At 37.1% G+C, this 27,851-nt stretch overlaps 1 protein-coding gene across 1 annotated transcript in view; it reads right to left on the reverse strand.

The window, feature by feature from the left end:
- CDH8 (cadherin 8) overlaps positions 1 to 27,851 on the reverse strand; it is a 358,755-nt gene that overhangs the window by 29,156 nt on the left and 301,748 nt on the right. The window contains exon 11 of the mRNA XM_049622651.1: positions 24,488 to 24,605. Coding sequence (XP_049478608.1) covers positions 24,488 to 24,605 — 118 coding nt within the window. The remainder of the gene's footprint in view (positions 1 to 24,487; positions 24,606 to 27,851) is intronic.

The following is a 27,851-nucleotide window of genomic DNA, read 5'->3' on the forward strand; positions in this document are numbered from 1 at the left end:
CGGAAATTACAAGGACATTTCTACATATGCGTATGTGTCCTTTTGAGGTTTGAAAGTGGAATCTATGTTTAACCAGATAGCTTTTGAAATAAGGGGGAATGAAATGTTTGTGACAAGGCAGTTTTGAAGAAGGCAGTTACCTGGGGGTTTAGGTAGGATCCTATAGAGCAACTCCTCAGTTTCCTAACCACATAGTTGGATGCAAATTACAATCTTTTCCCCCTCAGTACCTTACACATTAAAATGATATTGATACGTTCCTTAAATATTGGGGTAGTTTAAATGAACCATGTAATAGTGTACCTGGCTTATAATGGACTCATTTTAGTCTGGCTAACTTTCCCTCTTCCTTTCATGCCACAACAAAAAAGCAATGAAGCCTGATTGCAAGTGAAATTTGGCAATTCTCAGTCCTCATCCCATTTTAAAGCCAAAAAAAGTCAGTCACAAATTTCATAGCGTTCATAAAGGTCATTTCCTTATTTAATACGCACAGTACATATACAGATTGTATCCAGCCTTCTTCACTATAAATGAAGCTGTGATCATCACATATGCCCATTTTATAGATCAGGATTCAGGCTCAGACAGTCTAAATAACTTCCTAAAAGTTCTTCTGTTCTTTGGCAGTAGCACTGAGCAGCTGGGATTCCCTTAGCTTTGTCATGGTTCTCCTGAATTTAAAGGACATTATGAAGGCTTTGATGATTGTCATGAAGAGGAGACTCTCACTTTAAACTCCCTACAAGATGATTTCATACTTACAACCCCATTAGTTCTCACACAGACCTTCCCACCAGGGGTTGTTATTCTAATTCTACGGTGTAAAAAATACTTATTAACAGAATGGTTTCCTTGTGTATTCTGGAGCCAGACCATTTGGGTTTGACCCTGGCTTTGCATATATCAACCAAGTGCTTCGGGTAAGTTGCTTAACCTTTACGTGAGTCAGTTTTCTCATCTGTTGAACGGAGAAATAACAGCCCTAGCATAAGTGAATTCTAGTGATTTTTACTGAGTGTGTATAACCAATAAGCTAGGAACTTTAGTGGGTTCTTTCTAACCTTCATCTCACTTGGCTATATCATATTTGTTTTTATCATGCAACATTGCAAGCCGTTCCCATATGTTACAGTGAGGAAAATCATCAGTCCCTTTTGGCAAATGGGGCTACTGACAGCTTGTTAAATGGGTACAGAGGGCATTACATTCATGTCTCTCTGTCCCAAAAATGGTGTTCCAAACAGTTTGAAATCTCTTAGCAGAAGGAACTTCTAACCTGCTGGAACAGGGAAGGAAAAGCAAGGAGGAGACCTGCCTACTTGTGTTTACTTATTCCTTTCATGTGTCACATGCCAGCATCACCTCCATCATGCCAACCTCTCTGCCAGAGCAACTAATTTACATCCCGTTCGTTAAGGTCAGATGAAAGCCAAGCATGTAATTAGTGCATATGTGCCCTTGGAAACTCTACTGAACGACCTCAGCTTTATAAGGACTCAAGACATGTAGCAATTCTCTCTGTGCCCCTAACCTCCTGCAGGGCCCAAACTTGCCTGCAAAGCAGTTTGTTTTCAAAGGAGTTTAAAAAGGAAGAGTTTTGCTCTTTTTTTGAGTGCTTCTTTTTTCGTATTGTTGTTGGGCCATCAAGCAGTGGGGGGAAATGCAATGCACTCAGCTGTCTGGGATAACCCCAAACACAGCAGTCCTGAGGTCTGAAAGTAACTGTTAGTATTCCCTTGTGATTTGGGATTCTGCAGAATGATCCCATTGAGGTGGCAGTGGGGATATTGGATTTGAACAGCGTGAATTCCCTTCTACTCTCTCCCCAGCTAGGGAATACTCCATACCGAGGGACCTCAAGTTGATTGACAGAGAAAATGAAACCCATTTAAAGAGAGCATTTTACTTCTTTTTGCCTTTAGTGGATGGGCCACCCTTAGCATCATTTCCAATGGTTCTTATCATCTTGAAAGTGAAATTTTCATAAGCCTAAGATGTCCCAAACCCATTCTATACTTAGAATCAATTTTTCAGGGGTGTCTGGGTGGCTTAGTCAGTTAAACGTCCAACTTTGGCTCTTGCAGTTTGTGAGTTCAAGCCCTGCGTCGAGCTCTGTGCGGACAGCTCACAGAGCCTGGAGACTGCTTCAAGTTCTGTGTCTCCCTCTCTTTGTCCCTACCTGGCTTGTGTTCTCTCTCAATGTCTCTCAAAAATAAATAAACATTTAAAAAAAAAAAAGAAAAAGAAAAAATATTTTCCATCAAAGCCCCTGCAGTAGGTTTGGGGGGTCTGAGTGGATCGAAGCATTACCTTCTGTTATCTTAAGTTACTTTTAAGTCCGAGTATTGCCTACCTCATCTCCCCCATGCCACCCACTTTGATGTCTTCAGTATCTAACAGTCTAACGTATAGCATCCCAGGGGCAAAAAACATAAGAGGGGGATAGGGCAGAGGGAGCTTTGTTGACACATGGGCTGGCAGATTGCTCCAAAATGCGAAGGTATGGTCCCCCTCTTCATTTGACAGTTTAAGAAACTAGCATTGTCACTGTTAACCAAAACACCATTTCTCAATGAACTGCTAAGGGCTTTAGAATCAAAGTGAATGATGATTGAATTTTAGGTCTTCTGTGATCTTGGAAAAGTCTCTTTACCACTCAAGTTTTTGTAAATATAAGGTAGAGCAAGTAACAACTCCTTTTTAGGATGGTTGTAAAGTTAAAAGTAGATAAGATATATAAAGTTCCTGGCTGGTAAGAGGTACACATTAATGTTAGTCAAGCCCCACTTCCTCCCTGGAAATACCCCCTATGCCCAGCACACTGACATGGAATCCTACTTTCTCCATGGTATTACCACTTATTTGCTTTGTGACTTAAGGGAATCACTTAATCTCAACCTCAGTGAGCCTTAGATTCTACAGCTTTAAAATGAGGTTAATAATATCTCCTCAAGGATCTTTGTAAGGGAACTGAAGCCACTCCTTTGTAAGACAGGAAGCAATACTTACTAGTGTTTATTATGATTACAGATTTTATTTTTGCTTCTATGATGATGGTAATAGCCAGAAATTTGAGACAGAAAAAATGTTTATTGAGTCCTTCTGAAGATTTTTATTTATTTATTCATTTATTTTTATTTTTTTAAATGTTTGTTTATTTTTGAGAGGGAGACAGAGACAGAGTGCCAGCTGGAGAGGGGCAGAGAGAGAGGGAGATACAGAATCCTAAGCAGGCTCCAGACTCTGAGCTGTCAGAACAGAGCCTGACACGGGCCTGAACCCACGAACTGTGAGTTCACAACCTAAGCTGAAGCCGGATGCTTAACAGACGGAGCCACCAAGGTGCCCCTGAAGAATTTTATAAACATTAATGACAAAATTCTATGAAGATAGTTTTACTAATGTGTTTTATTTTTATTTATTTTTTGGATAAAGATGGGGTTTTAAGAGAGTTTAACTAATTTGCCCAAGCTCACTCCACTAATATATGTTATAGTTGAGATACAACAATCTAACCATGCCCTAAAAACCACTAATATAGACTGCCATCTGAATCAGTGTCTAGGAATTTTAACTTTGTTAGTTATCCAATGTTAAGCTGTGTTTAAACTAGGACTATATTCTCAGGACCATTTCACTAAGCTGACATTTTTCAGGATGTATAGGAGCAAGGAAGTATGTTGGACATATGCTGAATAATGGGCCATGGGGGATTTACACTGGCATTTTGGCAGCTCAGTATCCATATTTTAAGGATGATCAAGTTTCCTGGGTCAAGAGGGTCTCTGAAGTAGCAATCTAACTCTTGGGAGCATTGTTGAGAGAAGGTATAAAGATAGATTCTGAAGGTTAATCACGTTTCTCCCTCTTGTCTAAAATGTTGGATTCTTTATTGATCTTTGTTGCAATTCTGCCATTATTGGCTTTCTGAAACCTTGGAACAGTTTGGCACAGTGGTGGCAAGTTATAAACCCCCTTGCTAAGTGAGTTTTCTCACACATAGATGATTCTAAAATGGTCTTTCTCATCTATATAAGCTCTCCTATTTCACGTGAACAAAATGAGGTTTGGAACAATACAATTCTCATCAATATGCATGATATGATCTACAGAGTTTGATCAGTGTTTGCAAGAATGGGAATTGTAAAATATTTATGCTCTTTCGATAAGCACACATACCTTTCGAGTTGCTATCGATTAAACATTTGAAATAAATCTCTCAACTTTTGGTCTTTTTATTTGGTTTATTTTTCTCCTGTACCAAGTAACATGTCCATTAACAGCACCATATGTTTATTCTAAGAACACTGTTCAATCTAAGAAAATGAAGAAGTAGAATGAATATATCAGTATAATTCATATTTGGATCCTCTGGAATTTTCTTTCCTCAGTAGGGCTAGTTTATTATATGTGAGTGACTCCTTCTTCAAGGCTCATTGTAGTACACAAAGTCATTATAAGGATTGCCTCCATTTTTTCTTATTTTACCACCTCCACCTTGTAATTCCTCAAAATATCTCTGGTCTCCTTGTAGCCTCATTTTTAGTTACTAATGCCTGTGTGCCCCCTCAGTATATAGTCTAGTAGTGCCAGTGAGATTATAGTTCCCCTGTAATCTCCCCTGTCTAGCCAAGCTGTTCCCTTTGTCTTGGATGACTCCCACTTTCATTTACCTTGGTAAGTCAAAAACCTTTGATAAGTACATTTTCCTTGAAAAATCAGCCCAGATTTACCTCTTTCAGAATTGAGCATCAGGACTTCTTTTCTGTGTTCAAGTTCTCTGTGCCTATTCCTCTCATTGCCTGGATCATTGGTTTTCTAATCTTGAGACCTTTAGTAAGGCAAAAGCCCTCATTTATTTTTGGTATGCCTGGGCCATTGCTGAATGCAACTTATCTATTTACATTACAGGCACCGTGGTTGGCACATACTTCTATGTAATCTTTTCTTTCCCAGTTTTCTTCCCTTGGATGGAAGCACCACCAAGTCTTTATTTTCTCCATCTGGTACTTCTTCTAAGACTTAGCTCAGGTGTCTTCTTCTTCTAGAAATCCATATTGCCTGCTTTTCTTACCTCATCTATTTAGATCCCCTTGTCTGTAATCTTGTTGTGCCCTCTGAAAACTCCAGACTTAAGACAAGCAAACCAATGACTAGGACAGAGTAAGAACTCCAATAGCATTGTTGAAGATATGGATCATGACATTGATCTCTGTATTTCCTATATTTGTCACAGTACCTGTTCCTGATAAGTTTTAGGAACTCAGTCAACATTTGGTAAATGTGCATGAATGGATGAATAAAAGGAAAATGTATGAAAGATTGCTTCTGTAGTATTTGGTCTTAACACTCTTTGAAAACATACTGAATAAGAGTAAACATGCACAGCTTATATCCAATTAACCATCAATCAACACTTCTAACCACCTTGACCACCTTCTTGACTACCTTGCCAGACAGTACAATCACTGAATATTTTTGCTATGCAGCGGATGATTCAGTGGTGTTCAGGGGAAGTACATTGTTATCCACTTGGAAATTATTATATGTAGTAACATCAGTGATTTTTTTTATCATAGGGATAAAAATGTAGTTCAGAGGTTAGGTGGCCATATAATTTATCATCCAAATGCTTTGGAAACAAAAGAGGCCATTATTAACAGCTAGCATGCTAGAACTGCTTAGCTAGAAATGCTAGCAGGCTTAAACCTGGAATTAACCAGGAAAACAGTGGTGAAAGTTTACCCTATCTAGAGGGAAAAGGCAATGATTTTATGAATGTCAGTCTGTTCATTTGAATTTCAGTGTCCAAAGGCAAATGTGATGGCTAACTCTATGAAAATCCTCCCCATCAGAGATTTTTATCTAAGTGTCTGAAGTTGCCTGTAAACCTAACCATTAGATATTTTTCTTAGTCACTCAATCCTGCTATGCATTATTAGTGAGGTTTGATGGATTCCTTCCTCCAGACCTCTCTGAATAAAAAACATATATACTGTTTTACTGCTCTTCTGCAGTTCCCCTTTCAGAGAGTAAGGGAAGAGTATGCATATACCTTGTTGGCTATGCTGGAATTCTCCCAGGTGGTTGTGTGTGTGTGTGTGTGTGTGTGTGTGTGTGTACACATGTGCACACATGTGTTGGGTTGTGTCCTAATGTTGCTAAGAAGAGGAACAACTGTTCTTTGTTGACTGAAGGAGAATAGGTCCTGCTTCCCTGAGATTTTGGCCACAGTCACAGACTAAACAATTATAACAAAAAGTTGTTAGAAGCCCTTCCACCTTCCCCCAGAAAATAGAATAAATGGTGCACTTGTATTGCTCTATAGAATAATTTTATCTGTTTCTCTCTGGAGGAAATGGGTGCTGAATAATGAGTAGGTTGGTTATAGATTTTTTTTTTTTATTTTGCAAAAATGTCTGCAATAAGTCTTCTTTCCATAATTATGCCTCTGGATATTCCCCTCCCAGACTCACTCTGGAATTAATCATGTGTCTTATTTTGGCCAAGGGGCAACAGGAAATGTGGCTTAGTATTTGGATTTGGTATTTGGTCTATTTTCCTATGCTTTAGGATCCTATAACCAATACCATGTGAACAAGTGTGGACTGGCCTTCTGGATGATGCGACACACAATGTTAAATCATCCCTAGCCTGCCTAATATTAAGCCAATCATCTAGTATGTTGTAAAGCCAAGTTAGGCTGAGTCCCAGCTGAATTAGCTTAAGTAAGTAGAATCATCCAGGTGATAGAAGGAGTCATAAGAAACTTTAAAAGTTTATTGTTTAAGCATCTAAGTTTTTTTTTTTTTATGTTTGTTTATTTTGAGAGAGAGAGAGGAGGGGATCAGAGAGAGAGGGAGAGAGAGGGAGAGAGAATCCCAAGCAGGCTCTGTGCTGACATGGGGCTCTATCTCATGAACCAAGAGATCATAACCAGAGACAAAATCAGTAGTTGGACTCTCAACCTACTGAGCCACCCAGGCGGCCCTAAGCTGCTAAGTTTTGAGTTAGTTTGTTACAGAGAAAAGCAAACTGATAAAGAAAGAGGTACCTTATAAAGGGGTTGTTGTAAAAAAAAATTAAAACATGTAGCAACAGCTTTGGGACAAGGTAGGTGCAGAGGTGTGGAAAGAGGTCAGGAAACGGTTAGCAAATGCTAGAAAATCAGAAAGGATACTATTATCTTCTTAGTGGAGGCTACTGATTAAACTTATAGGAAACCTATAAAGTATTAGAAGAGAATTTTACAACTTAAATCATCTTCAGCATGAACTAAAACAGTTGTAATTCAAAAAGAAGCCTCGGACACCTAGCAGATAAGAAAGACTTTCAGCTGAAAACATGAAGTGTTTCTTGTAGAAAATGAAATACTTCTCAGGGATGACCTAAGAATCTAGAGGGCACAGGCAAGAGCAGTAAACAATGACCTGGGAGCCATGCCCAGAAGCAGAACCTGGCTTATTCCCTACCTTTAGAGTAAGAGGATGGCAACAAGTCACCAGGTGGATTGTACAATAGCTATGGACCAGTGCCTTCTATACATCTAACATTCATCCTCTATTAAAATGTCAATCTCTAGTCCAATTATTTTGAGCTTAACTCTATTCGTTAGGTATATGGGCTACAGATAATGTGCCTTTTCAATTCATAGTCTCCTGACTGAGAGAAGCTGAAACTCAAAATGTCATCTGCACTCATATCTGTTACAGATCATGACAAACTGATTCTAAAATTGTTAAGAGATTTTGGGGAATCCTGGGATAGGGGTGAGCATGTATCAAATGTGAGAAGAATATGAAGGATTTATGGATAGAAGGTACACATTGTAGACTACAGAAAATGCCCACAGAATATATATTTCTTTTTCATGGAGTGGAGTCTCTCTTCCCAGCCCCAAATGTGGGTTGCCTTGTGATTTGCTTTGACTAAAAGCATTTGGTGAATGTGACATTGTGCAAGTTCTGAGCCTAGGGATTAAGAGATCCTGAAGAATCTGTTCTCAGTCTGGGAAACTATCTACCCCCAGAGTCCAAATTAACCTTCTAGAGGAGAAGAAACCATGTGGAATGGGTTCCCAGTTGTCTGATACAAAGCCTCAGGCAGCTGTGTGAACCAAGGTGAGAGAATAGCTCAGCCTGGCTCTGACCAGAAGAACCAGGAAGACAAGCATAGCAGCAAATTTGCTGATTCACAGAATTGGGATGAAATTAAAGGGCGATTGTTTTTATGCCTCACAGGGTATCATTATTAAGAGAGACTTGATTTGGCAACACTAAGCTATATGATTTACACAGAGTTCTGGAGCAGACTGCCTTAACCTGAATCTTGGTTTCACTACTTTTCACCTGTTTAATTGACCTTGGCTAAGGCACTTCACAGCCCCCTGTTTCTGCCTCTTCATCTGCAAAATGGAGATATACTCCAAAAAGCAATGGTAGACACTCATATATTGTTGTTGATACGAGTTATGTGTAAGTTAACTTTGTTGAGTGTCAAAGTTGAACACTGAAATCCCAGGGGCAGCCTAGAGATTCTCTGCCATAAAGAAGGGGAAAAGGTAAATGAGGTATGATTCAAGGAAGTGACATTAAACTATCTCCATTTTATAAATGTTTCTGGGACTTTCCTGGTTGTGCATTCGAGCTGAATAATAACAGTAGCTATTATATATGGGGCATCTTCTACATGTCAGGCACTTTACACACATTATCTCTAATTCTTACAATTATACTACGAAGCAGTCGATAAATGATAGCTATTATTATGCATCACATTCTGTGTAAATGCTTTATATCATTATCACATTTAATCCTTAAAATCACTTCTATGATAGGCATTATTAACCCAACCTAACAAATAAAGCAACAGAAGCGCACAGACCTTAAATAAAGGACCCAAACACACAAAGTTAGTGAATGGCAGAGCAGGGATTCCTATTTGGAGCTGTCATAATCTAAAACCTATGTTTTTTTTTTGCTGGTGTCATTCTGCATCTTGGCAGATAGAAATCCTACAAAGTGAGAGTTCTTTGTCAGGTTCACATAAACACTGGCAGTGGATTATTGTCTGCTTTGTTCTCAGAAAGAAAGCACAGGGGAAGGTTGGTGAAGCTATCCACACTCTACAGTTGAGTATTAACATGGGCACAATTGACTCTCCAGGGTCTTTTCCTGGCATGACTCATAATACCAAATGAATTTACTCCTAGAAGGACTCTCCTTGCATCATTGGTTTTCAAATTGTATCTTGGGTTCTGTCATATTAGAAGAGAGGGCGATAGGGAATGGACAGGCTATCTGGTCCTGTCCCTCACCTATGTTTCAGTCATAGAATCTTCATATCTGTGTGTTCTACATAATTAGGGTATATTGAAAAATATAACTTAACAAAAGGATTCCTCCATTAAAACAACAACAGTAACAAAGTCAAGGACTTCAGTTTCATGCAAATGTCCATAGTGTAGAGGAGACCCCTGGGGCCCAAAGTGGAAACTATTTTACAAAGACCCCCAAAGACAGACTTCTGATAAAGGTAGGATTAGACCTCAAAAATCTGGCTTTCCTCTCCCTGTAGAACCTTCTGTGAGGCTGTTACTAGATGAGGTTTCCAGTCAATTTTGATGTGCAAGGAGATTCTCTTAAGTGCCCCTTAGGCCCAAAAGGTTTAGCTGAATATTTAATTAATGCATTACCATGGCCTGTCTTGAGGATGGGGCCATCGGAAAAAACTAGTTCTAGAGTCATCAGAATTACTCTTCGGCCATCTTTGGACTAGGTCATGACCATATTTAGGCCAATTTTCTTAAACAGTGACCTCTGGGATCAGAGGAATTGCCAAAACATTAGATGGAATGATCTTATGGAAACTGCCCTATGTATCATAGGATGTTTAGCAGCATGTCTGACCTTTACCCACTAGATGCCAGTAATCTCCCACCACTTCCCTAGTTGTGACGGCTCCAGGCACTGCCAAATGTCTCCTGGACTGCAAAGCCACCCTCATTTGTGAAACACGTGGTCTGATGTGGGCACTAAAATAATTTATTAGATCGTCACTTCTTAGTGACATCCCAAAGAAAACTAAACTCACTAAACTTCTTAGTGATATCCCAAAGAAATCTAAAACAATATCTGCACTAGTCATGGAAGGCAAAAACAGAACTTGAGTCAAGACTAATGCAGCTTTTAGGATTTTTTTTAACTGATTTATGGTAACTGAGTTGTGCAGGCACTGAAGTGTTTGTGGATGTTTCAAAATGACCTGCTTTTCATGAACGTCAAATTTTTGATCTATCTGCAGAAAAAAAAAATGGATTGATAGCTGCTATCAAATTTGATAGCAGATCCTGGATATATATAAAAAAAAAAGTTTTCTTGCTGTAAAATTTTAGCTGCCTGTCACTTACATTATATTATGTCACATCTCACAATGACATATTGCAATGTAATGCAATGTAAGTCACATAAGAGACAGCTGCAATTCATAACTTTCTGAACAGGGAGAGTCATGCTCTACCAAGAAGCTTCCCAAGGGAAGTGAAGGAATCCCTCTGCTGAGGTCATTCACAGCATTGATGCTACTGGCCTATTTATGACTTGTACCTTCTTATGCCATCTGTACTCTTTATTCTTCCAACCTATCTCTTTTTTTAAAACTGACCTTCCAGTATTTCTTTGGAGTGTGACAAAGCTGTCAATCAAGTGGCTTGCCTCCATGAAAGTGGGGACTTACCCAGGCTGACCCATCAGAGATCTCAGGCTGCTGCCAGCGTACGGTTGAATTTGTGTGAATTAAGGGATGGATTCACCTTTGGGCAGCTACAACCTTAAAGGGTTCAAGGGCTTGAAATGAAATCACGCCTTTCTGAGAATAGAGAAAGAAGACTCCCTGGGGTCATAATTTCTCATGGGGAAAATGGGCTGGTTTTCAATTGCTGCTTACCCCAGGGCCAAGGGCGTTGGACAGGGAAGAGCTCACAAAACTGTTCACAACAGCCCTGAGGATATTTCATGTCCATGAATACAGAGAATGGCTCAGTTGAGTCACATGAGCATCTCTTAGGCCATACAGGACATTTTAACCAGGAGTTGATAGATAGGGAACCCAGGAAAAAGAGGATCTCTCCTCCAGAAATACCAGGCTGTGAGATATCTATAGCCCTGATCCTTCAGCAAGTTTTGTTTCCTTCTCTTTAAAGAGACTGTGCAGGGAAGGCAAGATAACACAGAGAAAGAAAGTAGAGGAGGTTGTAGGGAAAGACAGACTTTGGGGCACCTGGGTCTCATCATTAGAAAAGCCATATAAACTCTAGACTTTCTATTATTTGGGCCAATTTACCTTTATAGCGAGGGTAGTTTGAGTGGGGTTGTCTGCAAGCAAATAAGTCTTAATAAGTACATGTACTCTCTCCACCTAGTTTTTTCTGTCTAAGACTTGACAGGTAAGCTTTTCATGAACTCCTTTGTGTGAAGGTACCTTAAATGAATACATTAATTCACCAGCCTCTTATGTTCTTTAACCACAGCCACCATTTATTGATCCTCCCTTTGATCCCATGTATTGTACTCTAAGTTTGCATAATCTTTAAAAACTCCTCACAATGCTGTACGTAATGCCTGGATGTATCCATTTTAAGAGAAGATTCAGGCTGAGAAATGCAATAGCTCATCAAAGATCAGCTTGCAAGTGATGGAGCCTAGTCTGTACTCAACCTGTGGGAGTTGGCTTCCCACTGTGTGTGATTGTCTTTGTCATTGCTCACTTTCATCACTGTTACCTCTAAGAATATTTTGTATTTTATATATTTTATGTTTTATATATATTATATTTTAGTAGCTGGAGGAGGACAAGAATCGTGTGGGATCAAGCATAACAGAATCACAGTTGTGAGAGCCCATGCTTCCTCCTCCCCCATAATTTTCTTCACATTGTAACTTTGTTCCCCCTCTCTGTCCTCTAGGAGAACAAACTGATGCATGTTGTACAGGAGGCTCAGATCCCCTGCAATGTGAATGGGCTTCTGTGAGCCCAACATTCATGGACCTTAAAGAGTGGAGTTTGCAGGGATCCAGGGATTACTTAGCACATAATGAACTTTATCTGTTCTTGGCCTTGGTTTCCTGTTTCACTAGATCTCCTAAAAATACTGATAACTTCCCTGAATCTTACTTTGTTGTCATTGTTGCCATTTGACAGAGCCATATGTAGGTCATGTAATAAGCACCTTCCCTGGCTATTACTCTTAAGGAGAGTCCTGGATAGGAACATCTCTGTCCCTGGCAGTGAGATTTTTTTTTTTCTTTTTCTTTTTTGTTATTTTAACTTTTTTTGAAATTCCTGCTGCTATACCAGCCTTACTAATTTGACTATCCCTATTCCTCTTTGCAGTTAGCATATTGAGGTCTAGAATGCATTTCAGGGTAGGTTTTATATAGCTAGCTTAATCCCTTAAAGCCCATCCTCACTGGATGTCTGCTTCCTTCTTTTTTCTTTAAGGTCCCACCAATTTTGCTATTTGGTCCCCTTGAATTATGATATAAAAACTCTTGCCATTTTCTGTTCTCTGACACTTTTATGTTACCGTCACCTTTCTAAAGAGGAAGGGCCCTGATAAGAGAAAGTTATGATGCAAAAGCTCCATGTTCTATATTTATAAACAAGACCCAGCATGTACCCCAATAATGCATTTCCAGGAACAGGTTGCATAGCCAAGACTTGGATTTTAAATTCTCACACTGCAATTCCAACCTTGGAAATTGTGCTTCTGAGAGAAATGAATACGCAATTCCTTTAATGGCCCTTGGCTTATTTTGAGAGGCATTCTATGAAGGGATTAAGCAAGTGAGTGATATAATAAAAACAATGACTGCCTTTAGAAATGTGCTTCTTTAAAATAGCCCTCACAGTTTGTCTATACTCTAATTTCAGTGGAATGTTGATCTAGATTACCTAAACGTTGCACCCAGCACTATTTTTATACCTAAGTTCTTGTTTTTTTTTCCCTCCAGTTCTCCTTCAGACTTGTTATTTGAAATACTGTATTTTATTGATTCTAACATATATGTGTGTGTATATGACATACATATATATATATATATATATATATACACACATATACACACACATATATACATATATATGTTTTAATACCTATGAAATAAGGATATGTCTTTTAGTTAAGGGCATGTTGTATTGTCAGATTTTTAATGGAATGCTATTTTTCTTAATTGGACATAAATTAATGGTGAATCTCTTTAACAATATTGTATATTTGGTGATATTAAAGTTTTTAAGGCATCAGATTAGAGTTGCCAAGTTTTACCCAACTAATACTGTGATGGTCTTCTCTAAGGCTTAGCTGATAGTTTCTAGCCTTCTATATTTTGAGAAAAAGAACCACAAGTGTTTGAAAACTATAAATAAAATATCAGCAGTTTTGCTGAGCAAATGTTCTAGGAGTAAAAGTGCAAGGCTTTGAGAGGCAGTAAGTGCTCCTTGTAAGACTCTAGATTTCCCAGCTTGGTAGCCTCATTCTGTGCCTATTCAATTAACATAGCTGAGCTTCAGTTTCCCATCTGTAAAATGGCAATGATAATGCTCAACTTGAATATGTACGTTTAGAGATCGATGGATAGATACATATATCGTGTAAATGATATGAAACAACTCAAAAAACTTTACCATTGTTTTTTTCTTGCAATTTGATATATAACCCATGCAGAGTAATAGAGTACAGATTTATCTTAAAATAACTGCAGGACTTTTAAATGAAATTCTCACCAGAGATGTAAGCATGTAATGTGTAGAATTATAATCTAATGTGTATAATCTTTTTTTATGTTTCCCAATTAAATATATTTTATAAGCAATCATATTTCTATGCAATGTTAGATTGTTTCTCAAAAATAACTTCTTGTAAAATTAAGCATCAGCTTTGGAATACATACATATTTTAGAAAGACAGAAAGGCTATACCAGAATTAATATAGGGGCATAGATTTTCTTCTTGTTTCTCCCTAAACAATCAAAATGTGAACTTGTGTACATTTTATCCATTTTACTTTGGGAAAAAATAATTTTAGATAATTTTCTCCTAACCACTCTAAAACCTTCTTTGTTGAACACTTGCCCAATGACATTTAGAAGAAAGGGAAGTTTCTTATCAACTGATGTCAACTTCATGTTTCAGAACATGAGCCAAGATATTATTTTTTTAATTTTTAAGATAGGAAAATATGCACTGAGGGACCTTTTTCATATATATATTACTGGTATATATCGTGTGTGTTTATATCAATTCATTTCCCAGCCCCACTAGAAACGTGTGTGTGTGTGTGTGTGTGCATGTGTGTGCATGTGCGTGTGTGTCTGTCTGTCTTAAAACCTCCCAAATGTGTAGGACATATTTGTTATTCTATGAAAAACATCAAGAATCTATGCAGACATACTTAAAATACTAATGCCACACCATTAATGTCCTTTTGTGAACCATGCAAAGTCTTCTGAGAATAGAGTTCATGGATCTCCACAAAATGTTTCATTGCATCTATCTTTAAACACATTTTTGGCCTTTCCTTATTGTTCCTTAAAGTAAATTCCTTCTATATCTGACCATTCTCCCTTAACTGTGATTAGCACCCTCTGCACATAACAGTGTATTCATTTCTGCAAAACTTTATTTAAGCTCTACTTTTTTGAGAGACCTTCCTGATAAATCAATACCAATCCAGTAATTAAATATCTTCATAGAACTCTTATATTTTCTTTCTCCACCCTTAGAAGATAAGCAAGACTACCAAATTCTGAGCTATTACAACCATGTGTCATATGTTTATTGAGTTCTTTTGATATATGGGAATGGTTTAATTCTTTAATATGTCCAGAATTCTGCCCTAACATACTGAGAAAGAGAACCTGTAATATTGCAGAGGCATATCTTTTAATAATACTATCTAGTATTTTAGTATGAATGAGATTTGGTATAATAATTTCTGGTATAAAGATGACTTGCATGTGCATTATTTCTTTTGAAGGTTAATGAAGAAGACAAAGTACACAGAACATCACATAAGTTCTAGGTACTGCCCTTGGCACTTATCATATATCCTTTCATTTGTTCATCACAGCAATTTTATTTTAACATTATCAAACACAGTCCGTTACAGAAAATTAAAAGCTCTATCCAAAGTCACATCTTCATTAATTGGTGGATGCGGAATTTGTCTGATTTTCAAGTCTGTGATATTTCTCCAAATAGCACATGTTTGCACTGTCAGTATATTAGGGTACGTGAATTCTTAGCTCCTCAGCACTAACCCATTCATTTTGTAGGAGAAGAAACTGAAGTCCCCGGAAAAGTACATCACAGTGTGACCTTGATGGAATGAGAAATGACAGTCTAGCCAAGTGAAAGCATGAAACTCAGAGAAAGAAGATTGTGCTCAGCATACCAGGGACAATATCGCTTTTTTCTCAGACTGCCCTAAGATAAACAGCCATCAAAAGGCTGAGAATGATCTACTCAAACAATAGACGGAGAAAATTCGAGTAAGCTATCTACTAGGCTGAAAGGAAAGGCAATGGGTGACCCATAAAGGTCCAAGAACAACAATTACTATATTTCTCTATGAAGTGCATCAGTACATTCATTCTGGTGGCTCTTTAGGGAACACACAGAAAAATGAACCCAATGCCATGTCCAAAAATCAGCACAATACCATCCTGTAGTTGCCAGAAGACCTCAGTAAACATTAAACACTGAAAGTTAGCTAAAACCTGGTCACTGACAGGTATTTGAATCAACGATGCATAGGAACTGGAAAAGACATAAACTATATCTAACGAGGCTTGGATCAAAACTATAATGGATTCTAATAAACATGCAAAAATGGAATCATCAGCCCCCATTCAGTGGCAGTGCTGCCGCATAAATTACAGTGATGCCTAGGGATCACCTTAAATTTGAAAAGAACTCCACAACATGATCTGACTGTAGTCAGAAGCACATTGAGTAATGTGGTTCCACTTGTCTGAGTGCAGACATAGTGAGGGCACAAATCTGAAACTCACAGGGAGAATTCACTATCCATGACTATGGATGTATATCACCACCTTGATCATCACAATGCTTTGTAAAGATGAAAACTCTTTTTTATGTAGGGCCAGTTTTACAAGTTGGGTGAGGTCTAAGAGGGACCTTTGTTTATGACAGTATAGAAGTTAGAATGTGTGATCTTTCCTTCCCAAATCATAGTATTTTGCAGCCTAGCGTGTGAATTTCTCCACTATATGACAAAAATCCATGTTAGATTATAGCCTTCCTTTCTGTGAATTCAAATTAGTATAAGATTGAGTTGTGAAAACAAAAATACACTGTACAGGAGGACCAAAACAATGCCTATTTAATTCCCTGGTTTGTTTTCAATTCCAAGGCAGTGCCTAGCACATGGTAGACACTAAATAAATTGGTATTGAATGAATGAGTGAATAAAGATATACTCTCTTATTAATAACCTCAGAGGATAATGGGGGAGACATTCTTTGACTCATGTACCCGCCCTAGCAGTTACCACACTGTCCTGCAGAGAAAAGCAAAGGAAAAAAAAAAACAAACTTACAGCAACTGTTAAACATTCCCTTGTTCTGCTCACAGATGGGGGTAACCTGAATTCTTATGAATGATTGGAAATTAGCTAGATAGAAAATGGAGGGAGCAGTAGATGTGTATTCCAGATAAAGGGAAGGGAGAGTGCATTTAAAAAGCATCATTGGTTTTGCATGTTCAAGGATGCATAAGGAATATAGAGGATAAGAACAAGGTAGAAGGGAGAGAGTGGTGGATAATAAAATTGGGGAGAGAGACATTCTTCATCATTGCCTTTTTTAAATGTACACTATCACTGAGTTTTTAAAATATATTTGACATTCCATATTTAACATTTAAGATCTTCCTAATCTGTATTTTCTTTTCTTTTTTCTTTTTCTTTTTCTTTTTTACTAAGGTGCTCCAAGATAAAACAATCTATCATTCTATCAACTCTCAAATGTTCCATTTGGCAGTATACAGAGTTGTATGCAATTGGATCTAAAGAGAGAAAACTCAGCTCTGTGGATACCTACAATTTGTAAGTACTCTTTTTTTTTTTTTTTATCTATTATGTTATGGTAATGAGGATTGTATTCAAAGAAAAATTTCAGTTACCCCAAAATTTGTCTTTACCATTTCTCCTCTCCCTTTGCTTTACTTATGGCCGATGTTTACAGACATGGTCAATCACTGGCCACTCAAATAAGGGGCAGTTAAATAGCTTATCATTAGTTACCATCCAAATGCCTTATTTTAGTTTCCTTATTCATATATTTGTTTGTTCCATTGGGTGTGGGTGCGGGTTTGTTGCGGTGGGCTGAGAGATTCAGGAGGCTCATACAATTGTAGAAAAAGAAGGGAAATAAGGAAAGGAAATTAATATTTATTGAGTGAGTACCTTCAATTTATCAGACACTGAACTTTGCACATTTTTAACAATTAAATCAATGTTTTCTTATTCAAAACAACATATGGGTAATAATTATTTCCATTTTATAGATAAAGTTTCGAGATTATTCATCTATTTGTGGAAGTTCTCACAGATCATAATCAAAAAGCTAGGATTCAAAGCTAAATACTCTTAACTATGAAGCTCGTGCTTTATATATTCCACAGGGTCTCTCTTTTACTATTCATTCTACTTCACCCCAAGTCAACTTTAAAAATGTTTACATGAGTGCCCCCTTTACTGTTTCCAAATTTTTTCTCTGCTTTCTGTATCCACTTTAATAAACCAAGGGATGCAAAGCACATGATATGTGTTATTCAGGTCACATCCCTAGATAGAATGTCACGTATACCTAATGTTGTATCTATAAAGTGCTCAAAATAATTCAAACTTCTATGCTGAAGGGAGATAAAATGATTGTCAGCTACATTTAATACTTTTTTAGAAAAGGAGAATTTGCATCGACTGACAGCTCATTTTGTTTCCACATTCAATTTTAATATTTGCTTGTGCTTACCAAAAGGACAGTCATGTTTATTTGGCACCCACAAAATCCCAAGACCTATTTTTATGCTTGTAAACAGATTCTAAATCAGTAAATAGCATTATTTTTTAATGGCACAAACAAGAAAGTGGTCCAAACAAGATTTGATAAATAAAAAACATTTCTCTGAGTAATTCTCTCTACTCCTCTTGATGTTCGACTGATTTCCTTATTTTCTATTTTTTCTTTTGAAGTAAAAGTTTCAGAAAGCAAATTCTCAATAAAAAGATTATTTGTCCTAAGGGATCTTTAAGGTAACTACAATAGCTTTAAGATAACTAAGCATGTACAATTTATCTCTTGGTTTTTCTCTTTCAAAAATTTTCAGAATTAGAGGGATGCCTGGGTGGTTTAGCAGGTTAAATGTCTGACTCTTGACTTCGGCTCAGGTCATGATCTCACAGTTTGTGGGTACGAGCCTGGGATTCTCTCTCTATCCCCCCTGTCTCTGCCCCTCCCCAGCTTATGCTGTCTCTCAAAATAAATAAAGTACATAAACATTAAAATTATTTTTTTCTGAATTAGAATGCTCTATCCAGATCAGATATGATTTAGCAAACTATGACACTCTTAATCAATTTATAACTTTGAATAGCATGTGGACAACCACACATGTGAGTCTATGCCGTGTATCTAAATTATATCCCTGGTAGTCAGTAATCTCAGAATTCAATTGTCTTCCACAATATACACTAAAGAACAGATACGGAGCAGTGCTATCTCTGAGTAGAGCAATACTTTTAGGATTTTCAGTATATGCAGAAGAAATTCTCAATTTCTGAAAGCACTCTTGTATTATGATTTAAAAGAGAAAAACAAACCAAAAAGATATGGAGACTATACAAAATAACAAGAATTTTATTAAAACTACTTAAGAAAAGAAAATCTAGTTTTCTGATCCCAACTCTACAATCATATGCAACTTGGAAAGTGGAAGTACAGATCTGTTATCTATTTTTCTTAGCTTGCACATCATCCTTAATTACAGTTTAGACGACAAAATGAAACATAAATGGCTTTTTATCAACGGAACATTGCTAGAAGCATAAACAATAAATTATGAATTACTGAAGCAGAAGCCTTTTGGATCATGTATGCATAATGCTGTTCTGCATATTTGGGATCCCAGTTGGGCCTCCTGTTTCATGCAAATTGAGTACTACCTTTTACCATTCAACATTGACAAGAAGTACCATGCTTCATGTGGATCAGAACCGATACCTTATATGGAAAAGACCTCTGTCAATGTTTGGTGCTGTGTAAGTGCTGTGGAAAATTCCTCTCTGTGAGCAGAATAGACAGGGTCCCCATACTGCAAACATGCATATACAGGTATTCATTATCGCACTCATACAAGCACAGGGTTTTCACTTGTTGCTTAGGTATGGTTGCCTGGGAAACCCGTTAAGAATGGATCTGCAGTGGCTGAGGGACAGAGGCTTTCGTAAAGGCCACATGAGGAAAGATGTTATTTTGGAAAGTCCTTTCTTAGCTTCAAAGCAGCCTGAGGTAATGGAAGAATTCCATGAGGGCCTGAGGTGGCCAGAAAAGGACACCTGTATTACAAAAGGGCTCTCTTTGCTCTGGATCTTCAGGAAGACCTTTCAAGTCCAGTTCTGCCTGGATGGGGGTACAAGTGGCTTGAGGAGAAAGAGGAGGGCCTCTGTTTGCCTCAACGCCTCCGTTCTGAATACAGCAGAGGCATGTGTGAGGATTCGGCCTGAGTAAAGATGGAGGACAGAGGGCCAGCTCTGGCTGGCCTGGGATCAGGGAAATCCACTTACACCGTTAGGCAGCAAATTTCAGTTTTGTGGTGAGAGGAACGTGAGATAAATTGACATTCTTCAAAAAAGCAAAGGAATGTTGCCTTTAATCTTCCAGCCTGTGCAAAATGATTCCACAGGGCATTTGTGTTAGGAGGTTGTGGGTATTTAAAACAACTTGATATGCTAAAATGAAAAGTAATCCCATCAAGTTGGAAGATGGGGTCAGCTATTGTGTGGAGAAAGCTGAGTTTCATTTTCGCACAGGAGAAAGAAAGAAAAGCCTTTCTATTCAAAAACAGTTCCAAGAACCCTGCAGCTATTTCCAAGGCTGGTAAATATTTTAATTATTTCTCTACCTTCTCCTCCTCCTCCTCCTTTTTTTTTTCTTTTATCTTTGTATTATATCATTTATATTGCAATACATTACTAAGCAGATTTCTCGTAATGTGTTCTAGTAAGGATGAAGGTTTTCACAACTACCAATGAGGCCACTTTCACAATTACTGTACAATACTCGAAAATTAACAGAGTTAAAGCTGCCAAGGGGCTGGATGAGAATGATAAGCCAGAGGAGATGGGACATAGCATAGGAATTTAAGAATTAATAGATTAATCTTATGACGATCTTGTCCCATTTACTGATGAAGGGTTTTTTTTGTTTGTTTTTTGTTTTTTTTGTTTTATGCGCCAGACATTGTGCTAAGAGCTGTCTAAGACCTTGGTTACACATATCTATCACAGCACACCTGTGGGGTGAATAGGTATTGTTATCCTGGTATTACAGATGAGGAAAGTATGGCTTAAAATTATCAGCCTGTAGTCTGTATTCTTACAAGGGGTGCCTCTAGAGGATAAAAAGACATAAAACACGTATTGCTTGAAACCAGTCAATCAGTTGAGATGGAAACCCCACAAAACAAAGCATGAAATGCATTCTAAACAGGGAACCATGTTTTGGACATTGAGATTACCAGGTGCATTTATCCAAAGCTCCAGTCAGCATCAACATTATCCAAATTAATTATCACAATTATACCTGGGGAGTGAGGTGCTTATCAGTAGGATTTTGGTCAAAAGGAAATACCAAGAAGAGAAACAAATGTTAGTATCATCAGGTACTCTGGTTCCCCTGCTGTCTTTTCTGAAGCCTAACCAAAGTGTAATTAAGGCCAAGTTTATTGTCTGCTTCTTTCCATTTTATACTGTCCTGTTTGTGGTTTTCCTCATTTCTGTATACACATGATTCAAATATTTCAGTACAAAACATGAAGACTCCCATTTTTCCAGACTGCTTTCTGGCAATTCCAATCAAATCTTTTAACTACAATGTGCAGGCTGGAGAAGACCATGATCCTGGCAGACCTGAAATTTTCTGCAACCAAGATATTTCTGTATCTGTGAAAGGTCCATTTATCTTCCATGTCTTGTTATATTGAATTGTTGAGTATCTTCCATTTTCATGGTTAGAATGGAGGCCAATACTGCAATGCGTCAGCAAAAAACTCAATTTGTTTCTAAATTCACCGAACTGGAAGATGGAGAAACCAACGTCTGGGCCATATTATTTAGACAATGTGAGGTGCTATGATCGGTGTATATATGTGATACATATATGATGTGACTCATCATATTTTTGACATTTGCTTTCACCTTTATGGGTATTTAAAGTTGTTTTCCTAATCTGGATGAAATATGAATCTCATATATTCAGAAAGAGAATTATTTGTGGAATCACCCAACTGTGTAGGAGATAGGAGACAGCTAATTTTGATCTTTTTTTGTCTTTGATTATGAATTAGTCAGCTGAAAATTGCAGAAGGACCAATCTATACAAGGGAGGTGAAAGGTCACATTAACTTCAAGTTCAAAGACGTGGCTACAATTTCCTTAGAAAATGCGAAATACTAAAACCATCACCCATAAATATCTAATTAAATAAGGAAATCATCTGGCCATCAATTATAAATTTGGATATACTAGATCTCTCAAAATATTAACCTTCATCTGTTGGGCTGGGACTCATAAATCATGACACTCTCAGTGGAGAAACATCAGTTAATGACCATTTTAAAGTCCATTTTACGAAGAAAAAAAACAATCCTAAATATGATTATACCATTTGATTTTCTCCATCTTAAAACATAAAATATACCATAGTTTTAAAATAAATAATGTCTAGTATTTGGATTTTTCAATTGTGCTTGTATTGTCTTATCATTAACAGGGAATGGGTAATAGGCTACCAAAATACTGATTTATCTATTTACTTATTTATTTCCATAATTTTAAATCTGACAACTTTTTTCCCATTACTTTGATTGTTTCTACATGTGAAGAAGGGACCATCTCCCCCAACCCTATTTTTATAGTAACTATCCAGATGCCAATAAGGTAGTGGTCTATGTAGCAAAACTTGTGAATTTCTGATCTAGGAAAAGGAAGAATAGAGTATAAATTATACATATCTATTCGAAAAACTAGTGAGCTCATGATTTACTCTACGGAGAAATTGAATATTTGGATCCTAAATCCAAAATCACAGTGAACATATATTCTGATTTCCACAATACAATCCTGGTTTATGGTTTTTTTTGTTTTGTTTTGTTTTGTTTTTTTTTTCAGGAACAAATATAAATAGCAACCCCTTTCACTTTAAAAAATGCCCCAATTGGAAAAATAAATTATATGGTCACTTTTGGCAAAATAAACGCACAATTTAAATGGAACAATTGTGGCACAGAGTGGTCTTTGCACAAAATATTCATAACACCTGGAATCTTTGTAAAACTTTTTTCAGTTTTTTCACACACACACAATTCTGTGACATAAATAAAAAGTGTAACTTCCATGTTCTAGTTTCAAAGTAAGACATATAATATACATGCTTTTAAAATATTCTGTTAAAGGGCTTATTGAAATGTGTGATAGGGTGAAAGAGGTTACTTAATTGTGCAAATTTGACTTCTTACTGCTTCCAAAATTCAGAGAAAACACATGAAATTCATTCACTGTCAGACCAAAATCCCCTCTTTAAAAGATTTAGGGTACAAACAAATACAGTACGAAACTGCACTTTCCTTGGCACCCCAAACAGCCTCTCATTCCTTTGCAATATGTTTATGTGGTGCCTTTGACGGGCTGTACTTATATGACAGGCATATCTTGAAATTGCATGCCCAGAATATGCCAAAAAGCTCAAAACCTTTGGGATGGGAAAATATTTCTTCACAGAGAATTTTTAAATGGAGGGCATTTCATATGCAAAAATAATGACTGATACCTATTAGCTCACAATCAAAGTGAGCATGGACCACACGTATACACAGACTTTTAGCTCAGCTTGGGATTTCTGTTTGGCTTTCATCTTAGCCATATTCATGTGACTTTCATAAAAAAGAAATCTTGATAACTGAAAAACAAAGACAATGTACATGGATTACAGTTCCTAATTAGGGAAGGTTAACAAAGGAGTACTCCATTACTAAGGAGAAAGAACAGGATTTCGTCTCCTTCGTGTTTATAATAGTGAAGGCCAGCTAAACGAGGAATATCTGTATAAGGACTTCTCCATTTCATTTTTGGTGTTGCACTTAACATTTATCAAAGCATCCCCAAAGAACTAAGTAAGGAGCATCATGTTAAAAGGTAGGGCCATAATATACTTAACAAGAGCCATAAAATGTTTTATTTCATGAAAGAAATGTCAAAATTCACTCCCTCCTTGAAACACAACATAGCAAATTACCCAAATGTCATGAACTAAATTTGACTCTTCTGAGTATAGTTTTTATAGAGACCATTCAGAAATCCAAACAAATGCCTACAGAAAACAGCTTAAGACAATACATTTATTTTGCTAATCATTCCAAAACAGCCAAAACTAAGTTTTAAATATACCTGAGCCAAAATCAACAGCAAAAAATGCTTGTTACATATACAGCAGATTAGGAAACAAAAATGTACAGATGAGATGGACTTAAAAAAATAGATCTATAACCTTCGTAGGTAATAGATAATAGTTAGGGAAAACAGTAACCCAAACTTAGTTCTCAAGAAATAATGAAATGGATTAAATGTTCTCCATGAGTGAAAGACTTAACAATAAAATCAGTTTATATTACCTCCACAATAATACTGATAAGGAGTGTCCTTCAAGAAGGATTTCCTGATCCAATTGCTATTATCAAAGTTGGTACAGGCTTAAACAAATACCTCTAATGTGTACCCACAAACCAGGCAAAATTAGGATAGGCTTTCCCTAAAGACTTGGTAAACATTCAATTAAAACTTAGCAACTGTGAAGTATAAGCCAGTTCCTTCTCTAACAGATATCTCAGTATCTCAAAATTCCTGGAACTTTCCCAGGGGTTAAATCTTACTGTTCATTCTTCAAAGTAAGGTGATTGAGGTATTCCCTGGGATAAAATTAACTTTCACATTAACAGCTTTCTTATCTATTGTTTCAATATTGGAAGGAGGAAGTGATGTAATTACCAAGCCATTAGGCTGATAAGCTAAGTTTCAATTGCTCATGGGTGAGCAAAAATTATTTTATTGATATTTTCAGTCAAATTATGAAATCACATCCTATTTTCCAATTTATGTTCCACCCTGTTTCATAAGGCTAATAGATTTACCTTCATTTTTCTTGATGGTAAAATTCGGATTGTTGACCATTTCTGGAAGAAGACTGTATAAGAAATAATGTCCATTTTTGGGATCATCTTTGTCCATGGCACTCACTGTTTGAATGACCTGTAACATAAAACTCGACGTCAGCATTTTTGATGACATCAGAGGGCTTATACTGCCTTTAAAAGCTGAGTGACATCTCTTTAGTTGACTGATATTTGGTCCAACGATTTTTTTTCACTTTTCTGAGTTGCTGTGGATGGTTTGTGCCAAGAACAAGGAGAAACATTTATCACTTTAAAACCTCAGCTTTGATAAATTGATGAACATTAATGTTCATTTGTGTCCATTTGGTGTCTGTGGCTCAAAGTAGCAAATTTAAGGGTATTTGAAAATTCCACTGGGTAATTACAGGTTTCTTTCCAATTTGAATATACACGGGCATCTAGAATGAGATTTGGAATTGTTACAGTGATTGTAGTATGGCTCTTGGGAGGATCGTGGAAGTAAAGAACTTAAATCTTGAATCCTCAACACTCCTCTTTTATTTTGCTTATCAGGTTACATATGTTTGCCAAATAGAATGTTCCTCGGCACAAACATCACTGCAACAAACCTTTCTGAAGAGTCGCATCTGTTCCCTCCCAATAATGAATACTGTTTTTAAAGCTAGTGGATAACACATGCAAACAATGCTTTGGAGTGTTTCCTGAGATGAATAAATTATAGGGATTAGGAGAATTACCACTGTGCAGAGCTGTTTGGATAGATACACACACTTGGAATTGGTGCCGGTTGAATGTGCTTATTTCATTTGCAAAGCTGCATTAACTTAGTGCTAAGTTGTTTCTTAGGATGTCAGAGAATCAGCTTAATAATTCATATTAATGATTCTGTGATATTAATCACTTCAATATGAAACACCAGGCAGTAGTTAATGTAGTAAAAATGATAGCTTACACTACCATTGTAAATAACTACGACATAATTTCTACAAAAAAAAAAAAAATGCCTGTAAAGCATGACAGTCAAGGCGACATCAGATTTACCATAAGAAGAATTAACAGGGAAATGCTGTAAGGTTTGTGAAATTTAGAGAATATAATGATGATGCCTAATATATTAGGTCTGTCTGAATTTAGGTCCCATTCAACTTTACCAATTTCATTATAGATGAAAAAATGGATCATTTCTTTCTGAGAAAAGGATATCCTTGCCTAGTGACTTATCGCCTAAATGAGTGTGAGAACCACAACTGTGAGCATCTATGACTTTTGTGCATACTATATGATGAACAGTACGTTAAGGTTAAGACATAAAGGAAATAACCCCTCTCAGCTTTCATTTCTCCATTTTAAAAATGGGACATATTCTTACCTGGTAGGGGTTTTACTTTTGTTAAGGATCTTGTAAAATGTCTTATCAGTGTACTTAGTTTGAGTAATAAGATAACAAAAAAAATAGCACAAAATATAACTCAGGATTAAGACAGTGAGGTAGTCATCAAAGTGATGGACTCTGAAATTGAGCAGCCTTGATAGAAGCCATAGTTTTACCTTCTCGTCATTGTGACACTGAGGGAGTTACTTTAGTCTTTCTGAAACTCAGTTTCCATGTATTCTAAAATGACAAATAAAAAGTGCCTTTCTCATAGGGCTGTTTTGGCAATTGATATAAATTCATGTGAATCTCTTAATATAGTATCTGGTTCCTAGTAACTGTTCAGTGAATGTCAGTCATCATCCTTATTGTCATTATCATTTTTTTTATTAGGGTCAGTACCATTTATTCATGACATAGCCCCATGATAAATGTAATGGCTGTGATGTTACCACAACAGTTCCCTAACCTCATCAGATTAGATGGGAATATAATTATATTCACTCTATTTGAACACCTAGCATGTTTTCCCTGACATTTAAGTGCAGAGAGATGCCCTGAGCCTCCAGTTTTATAAAAAATGAAAGAATGGAAATCCAAGGGGAAAATCTGGGGAACACAAGTAAGTCTTTTATGACTAGCCTACATGTACACATATTTAAGGGAAGAATTTGACAAGAACCTTCTTCTAAGCAGTTATAAAGAACAGTGAGGGGGAAAGTTATCCGTGAGCATAGGTAGTATTCCCTTCTCCATTTACCCAATTTTGTTTCAAAAGTATTCCTATGTCCAGGTGCACCAGTTGAAAAACTAACTTTTAACGTGTGTGAGCATAAGTGAAGAAGAGCAAATGAAAAGACTTTTTGATATCCTGTGGTGAAAATCATTCACGACTAAATGCATTCTGTAGTGTAGTTAGTGGATAGAGCTCCTGTAATAATACCCTTCCTAATATTTCTAAGTAATCTGCATGAAAAAGACTCATACATGCTGGCAAGTAGATCTACATGAGTTATTTCATTAGTTAAGCCGCCACGACCAAAATAAAAGATGCAATAATTTAGCTTACCTGAAGTAAAGGAATATAATTACCTGTCATGCCGTATCTCAGAAGTTTGGTCTAAACATTATACCTGCAATGAATATGTTTTTTTCCACGATGTATTTAAGCCAGAAACTAGACATACAATTTCTTGAGCCTACTGAACCAGAAAGGCTTGGGGTGAGGCATTTTAAACAGTCTTCCAGGTGATTCTGATGCATGCTTAAGTCTGAGATGGACTGTTTTCAGCCAAGGGAGAAGATTGGTGTTTACAATTCTCTTATTATTACTCATTAGGGGAGTTTGTATTATTATTATTTTTTTTAACGTTTATTTATTTTTGAGACAGAGACAGAGCATGAATAGGGGAGGGGCAGACAGAGAGGGAGACACAGAATCCGAAACAGGCTCCAGGCTCTGAGCTGTCAGCACAGAGCCCGACGTGGGGCTCGAACTCACGGACCATTAGATCATGACCTGAGCCGAAGTTGGACGCTTAACCGATCAAGCCATCCAGGTGCCCCTAGGGGAGTTTGTATTATTAAGCTAACATCAAGCTCAGTGCTTGATATGTTGGGGAAATAGTGATGAAATGGTGAATCTTTATATTTTTTATTTTTAAATTTCATTTGAGAGTGAGAGAGAAAGCACAAAGCAGGGGAGAGGGGCAGAGAGAGAGAGAGAGAGAGAGAGAGAATCTTAAGCAGGCCCCATGCTCAGGCAGAGCCAGACAGGGTCTCGATCCTATGACCTGGAATCATGACCTTAGCTGAAATCAAAAGTCAGATGCTCAGTGGACTGAGCCACCCAAGTGCCCCAGAAATGGTGAATCTTTAAATCAACTTCCAAATATCCCATGAACTGACTACACTTAAGAATTTGGTTTAAACCATTTTTGACACTTCATTTTATCTTAATGTAGATAGCTACTGTCTAGACATTTTCTC

The sequence above is a fragment of the Panthera uncia genome, assembly GCF_023721935.1.
Source record: "Panthera uncia isolate 11264 chromosome E2 unlocalized genomic scaffold, Puncia_PCG_1.0 HiC_scaffold_20, whole genome shotgun sequence".
Classification (NCBI taxonomy): domain Eukaryota; kingdom Metazoa; phylum Chordata; class Mammalia; order Carnivora; family Felidae; genus Panthera; species Panthera uncia.